The sequence below is a fragment of the Rhinolophus sinicus genome, chromosome 14 (assembly GCF_057876585.1).
Source record: "Rhinolophus sinicus isolate RSI-liver-muscle chromosome 14, RSI-T2T, whole genome shotgun sequence".
Lineage (NCBI taxonomy): Eukaryota > Metazoa > Chordata > Mammalia > Chiroptera > Rhinolophidae > Rhinolophus > Rhinolophus sinicus.
This window is the reverse complement of record NC_142514.1, coordinates 172,375,570-172,381,757: the sequence shown is the minus strand read 5'-3', so window position 1 is coordinate 172,381,757 and position 6,188 is coordinate 172,375,570. Positions and strand designations below refer to the sequence as shown.

The following is a 6,188-nucleotide window of genomic DNA, read 5'->3' as shown; positions in this document are numbered from 1 at the left end:
ACTACAGGCAGAACAGACCAGCCACCGCCAAGGGTCAAAGGTGGTATTTAACAACAAAAGGGCAGCATGAGGGAGTCTTTTGGGTGTGATGGAAGTTTTGTATCTTGATGTTTTAGTGGCTGTGTGACTATGCATTTGTCAAAAATTGTACACCAGAGAGTGAATTTCATTGTATGTAAATAAAAATAAAAATAAAAAACTAACACCAAAAAACAACTGTTGATTGTTTCAGGAAACCCTGAACGTCAAATTGTGGAGAGGTGGGGAAGCAAGGAATACACTTAGACACACGTTAACTTAGAAAGCTCGCTTTATTCAGCAACAAAAGAGCTTGTTCTCAAAATACAGCTGATAAAACTGGTTGGAATTAGCGGGACTGTAGCCGCATCGAGGATGGAGTGTACCATTCTGATTGCTCCCCTGCTTCTAGGTACTGACATAGTCTGTGCTAGAGCCAACTGCCGCAGGACCAGTGGCCCAGCATTTGAGATGACAAGTCAGCCTGCGCTCTAGGAAGCTCCACAGGAAGCCTGTCTTCAGTGGTGCCCCGTCCCCCAGGGAATGCTCCATTTTGTACTGGTGTAACTCACACCGAGGTTCTCCATGGAGCTTACTGAGATGACCTTCAGAATCAGTGCTCACCGGAGAGGACGTGACTTTGGGACTTACATTACGGCTCCTTTACCGGGAAGATCAATTATACACCCAACTCTGAACATCTGCTGGTTGTGCATCTTTCCTGATAAAAGGTATCACACTAATAAAATCATCATCCACAAAACCCAGGGATGGATGGTTTTCCCCCTCACCTTGCTGTTGTGGAAAGAAAGGTAAAGACAACCTAGGACGTGAGAAGAGCAGCGTTCTAGGTAGGCTTCGCAGTTGCTCGAGTTAGCCTGGCTCGAAAGAAAACCCACGCCACAGACCTATTTTGCTCATAAACAACTTTTATTTTTGTTCTCAGTATGTGCCCTTGAAGATTCCAAAATGTCTGGAGTTTCTGATTCTCCTGGGACCAGACGTAACAGCATTGTACAGAAACACTCAACCTTGGCGCATGGCTCTCTCCTGAGGAGCTAAGTCTGAAGGCCTCAGGGAGAGGGAGCTGACATTCACTCCTTATTCCAAGATGGGAAATACAGCGAACAAAGAATTAGTAAAACATAGACTTGGTCTGTAGAGGGCTTCAAATATACATATTCTATATATATAAACCTGTTATATAGGATTTCAACTTATTGGTTTCCTTGTGATTTGTAATTAAAGTACAAATGATACAGATGTTGTACACTGCTGATTTCCCCTTCTCAGCCCCCCTCCCTCCCCAACATAAATAACATTACAAAGGTCAGGTGATCCTAAGAGTTTTTGCTGTTGTAAATATGTTGTGTTTAAAATCATTTTCCCCCCTTCCTCCCCTGCAAACTACCTCTGAGAGTTTGTAACGGAGCAGCATGGAACGGACAAGGCTGGGACAGCACGGAGATCGGATGGGGGCTGCGCTGAGCACTGCCCCTCACTGGCGGGCACCAGATGGGCTTTTGCATTGCCACTGACAACAGCGGCTGCGACGGGAAGCAGGGAATGTGCGCGAGCGCCTCCTCCCCCGCCCAGAGGAGGAGGCTGGCTGGACCACTGAGGAAGGCCCTAAAGGCCTCGAGGTTTTGGAGCCAGAGCACAGCTCTGGAAATGTCTTGGCTCAGTATTTACACAATCTCTTTAAGCTGCATTTTTCTTTTAAGAAATTTGTGTTTCTGAGGTTGGCTGGGGGAAAAGAAGGCGCATAGAAACAAAAACAAACCAATTCCCACATACGTAAAGTCCTGTGATAAGTCTTACTCAGTTATTTTCACACACATCATTAAAAGTAGATACCGACAATGATTGGTTTCCTTTCTGATTCTTTTTTTCTTTTTAGGAGCATGAGAAAAGAGAGTGAGAGAGGAGGGGTACGCTAAGGAGACCGTCGTCCCTTCTTCAGCATTAAGTGACACTGGATGGTTTGGATCCGGTTCTTGGCGGGGACAAACTCAGGCTGCAGCTTCAGTGTTGATTCGTACCACACCAGTGCCTTTTCAAACTCTTCCTGTGAGGGGCAAAGGGACAACTGTGAGAGGGGTACAGCCACGGGACTAAATATATACTAGGACTTTCATCCTCCTCCCCTCTCAAAAAGCACCTCTGTGCTGGTGACAATCCTCCAGTATGTTCTTGATGGATCTAAATCGCTGAGGAAAACTCTGAGGTCTGTGAGGAAACCACCACCTCATCTCCAACCACAACGTCACAAAGAAAACTATGGCAGATGAACTTGACAGAGGTTTGACCCAGCAACAGGAGGGGTTGTGGGAGTGAGAACTACCTGCCTGAGCAGCTGCTGTGCGCCAGGCACTGGCTCCCGGCTTACGGATGCTTCCATGTAGCCCTCACAGAAACCTCTAGAACTGTGCCTGGCAAACGCTGATCAGGCATCTGCCTAAATTTTCTACGGTAGCTGGAAAGATGGAAGTCAGGTATCTCAGTTAGACGTGTAAATTTTGAAACTGTTCTACATTCTCCCTAACATTTAGAACTATGAACATGGTTTGGAAATGAACACAGCCATAGTGAAGGTGTTAATCTTTTACTTAGACTAGGAAGAGCCCACGCCAATTGGTTAAACGGCTCCTTCTAGCGAAATTAGAGGAAGAATTCCTCATTTACAGCAGAAAAGTTTGTATTTACTGGGGATGAAGACAGATTCTTCAGTTAAGAAGCAGAGAGGGAAATCCACCCATTCAGCAATACTTACCCGGCCAAATTATACTTCCTGCCTTTGAAGTCAAAGATGACACATAAAACTCATAGCCTGAAGCCGCTCACCCTATGAACCTTTACTGGGAGTACCCTGGGAATAGCCCCATGTTGGGACACTGAGCTTTAAATCAAAGTGGATGACACGATTCTCCTGTGAAATTCAGCTATGACAGCTTCCGGGGGCCAGCTGGAATTTTAAGTTCTGAAATCAGTCCTTGCTTCTGACCAGAATGAGGATCCTGGATGATGGGTTTGTCATATTCTCTGTAAATGGGATACCCCATGAAACTAGTGGCATTTCCTCATTCATTAAACATTTGGTGAGCACCTACTATGTGCCAAACATGTGAAGTGCTAGGAACAGGGAGATGAAGAGCAGTGTTTTCCCTAAGGAGCTCCTAGTCTGGGGGAGAGACAAATACTTAAACAAAAAATTATAAAACAAGGTGAAAATACAGTAAGAAAAATATGCACAGGGCATCATGAGTGCCATGACAGGTACCTAGCCCAAGCCGGAGGTACAAGGGCACGAGTATGTCCACACAAGGTGTTAGGTCAGGTTTTCTGGAACAGATGGCATCTCCAGAAAACTGTAAGTAAATCTGACTCTACTGTTAGTGTTAAACACATGGTGAGGAACTACACAGTTGTGAATATTTCAATGAATTTCATGTATTATTTTAAAAAACTCACAAATCCCTTATCCTGAAAATTTACCTTTGGTGGAGCTAGCAGTTTTGGATACCAAACTTACAGGAAACTGGAGGACACTGACATAGTCAAGTAAGTTTTGAAACCAAAGACGTGCCACTGAGAGGAAGTGGCAGGTGGTATATGCTCTGCTCACATGCCAACCTTACCATTGCCACATAGACATTGCCCAGCGTGAAGTGGTTCACGGCAAAGTGTGGTGCGATCTCCACTGCCATGGTGGCGACTATGACGGCATCGTTCCAGAGCTTGGCATTGTGCAAGATGTTGGCCAGGCTGATGAGGGGCACGTCCTGGGAGACGAGGGAGAGAGGGAAGAAACGGGTTTCTGTGATCCTAAACAATGCAGCTGGAGTTTCCTGGGAAATGGTGGAGTAGTGCAACTTGCTTTGCTAGTCTGCTGTTTGCGACTGGTCTGTGATAGATGAGCTTGCACCAGAATACAAACCAATGCATTACTCCTTTCACTGAGAAAATCTTGCCTCAAAAAACAGACAAAACAAAAATGTCAGCTGAGTAAACAACCCCGCTGAGGGAGTTGTGGGTTTACATCCTCCGCTCATTTCAGATTGGTAATAAATAGCTAATAGGCTGACCCCCGTCCACAGACCACACTCTGAGTAGTGCTGTCACAGAACGGAAGTATTTTCTTCAGGGACCACTGCACATCGGAAGTGCTAAATCCACAGGCCAAAGCTGCCTGCTTTTGTAACATTTTATTGGAATACAACCATTCCTATTCCTTTCCGTATTTCTGTGGTTGTTTCATGCTACCATGGCAGAACTGAGTGGTTGTAACAGACGCTGTCTGGCCTGCCGAGCCTAAATTGTAATCTGGCTCATTGCAGAAAAAGTTCTTTGGCCCTTGACCTAGAGTCTTGGCCATTCCCTGTCACCTGGCCATATAGGGCAGAGAATGATGGGTTGGACAAGTAGCAAATCATCATCACAAATACTTATTCCCTTTAAATGTGCTACCCAAGCGATTGCTATCTATCACACTATACTGGGTTCTATAGAAGGTACAGAAGAAACAGAGAAAAAAAAGGACCATCTTGGTCCTAACTGGACACCCATTAGCGTGCATGTCATTATGGGGTCAGAGAAATCTAATAACTTGCCTAAGATCACAAAGCTAGTACGAGGCAGAGGGGCATTTAGAACTCAGCAAGGGTGGACCGGAGAGCTGGTGTCCCTCCACCATCCCATATGTTGCCCTTATGAACAAAGATGACATCCGCCGTGTCTTTAGGAAGTATGAGATCTGGAGATTAATGCAGAGCTCGGCATATGTGACAAATGCCCTGTTAAGAAACTGTACGTTCTCTGTCATCATAACAATTACTGATCTGGTTTGGTTTGTGTGTGTGTGTGTGTTTCAAGGTGAAGTCAGACAAAGAACAGGAATGGGCTGATGCACACGAAGAAATGGAAATTTGCTCCTGCGTCTGTGTGTAGAGGCAAGCTTAGGTCAGGAGTGTATATATATATATATATATATATATATATATATATATATATATATATATATATATATATACACACACACACACACACACACACACACACACACACACACACACAAAACGAGTGTAACAGGCCTGCAGGCCCAGGGGCTGGCTAAATCCTGTGCGCCTCCCAGCGGATGGCCCCCCTAGGCCAGGGTATTTGCTACACGTCCGCCTGGGGGCGCCGACTACAGTTGGGGGAGGGGGCTATTAAATGACGTAATCTCTTCCAGTGATCTTGAAGCCCTTCCCCCGTGTTCCAGCTTGCTGAGGGAGAGAAGGCGTGCGAGTGGGTACAACTCTCAGGCTTGCGAGGGCACAAGCAGGGTCGCAGGTTCTCTGCCCTGTCTTAGCGTTTTGAGGCTTTCTTATTGGCCGACTGTAAGGAAGGCGAGTTGAAACCTCAGAATAAACCACTGGGTAATGGAAAGGACCAAGGGACAGAAATCCCGCCTCACGGTCCCGCTCACCTTCATCTGGTGTGGAGCGTAGTGGAGGGCCTGCCGCAGGCAGTCAATTGCCTTCTTCCCTTGGCCTCTCACTCTCCAGTAGAGGGCTGCCATGCTGGAAAGCACCCAGGATGTCTGGTTCTACGAGGGAAGGAGCGACTGAAGCTGAAGTCTCTTAAATAACACACCAATTTACTACCAAGATGAAGGGCAGTAACGCACATCAATGACCATTTAACTGAGCATTTACTTGGTGCTGGCACCCTTCATGTTATGGCCTGTTCATCCTCTCATTAACCCTAAAAACAATCTTGCGAGCTCGATTCCACTACTTCAGCCTTTTAACAGAGTTTTCAAAAAACTATGATTTAGAGAGGTTAAGTGTCTTGTCCAAAGTCACTCAACTACTAAATAGCAGAACTATATTTCATAGGCATGTTCTTTTTAATTTCAATTTACTTAACTTTTTGAACAGGTAAATCATTCACATGTTTCAAAAACTGGAAATTATACTGGAGAAGTCTCCCTCCCATCCTTGTCTCTAGCATACATAAGTAAACACTAGTTTTAGTTTCTTATGTAACTTTCTAGGATTTTCTGCTTTATAAAAACAAATATGAATACAGACTTACACTCCCAGTCTTTTTTTTTTTTTTTTTTTTTCATATGAGGTAAGCTATTACTTATATAAGAGGTAACAGTCACCTGCACTTTGCTTTTTTTA

General features: G+C 45.0%; 1 protein-coding gene across 2 annotated transcripts in view; it reads right to left on the bottom strand.

Moving 5' to 3' along the window:
- Nucleotides 1-929: 929 nt before the first annotated feature.
- The window catches only part of TTC17 (tetratricopeptide repeat domain 17), a 96,650-nt gene continuing 91,391 nt past the window's right edge, over nucleotides 930-6,188 (bottom strand). For both annotated transcript variants that reach the window (XM_019746413.3, XM_019746414.3), the window contains 3 exons: nucleotides 5,486-5,605; nucleotides 3,657-3,800; nucleotides 930-2,086 (listed from right to left, as the gene is read on the bottom strand). In XM_019746413.3, coding sequence (XP_019601972.2) covers nucleotides 1,955-2,086; nucleotides 3,657-3,800; nucleotides 5,486-5,605 — 396 coding nt within the window. In that variant the 3' untranslated portion in view covers nucleotides 930-1,954. The remainder of the gene's footprint in view (nucleotides 2,087-3,656; nucleotides 3,801-5,485; nucleotides 5,606-6,188) is intronic.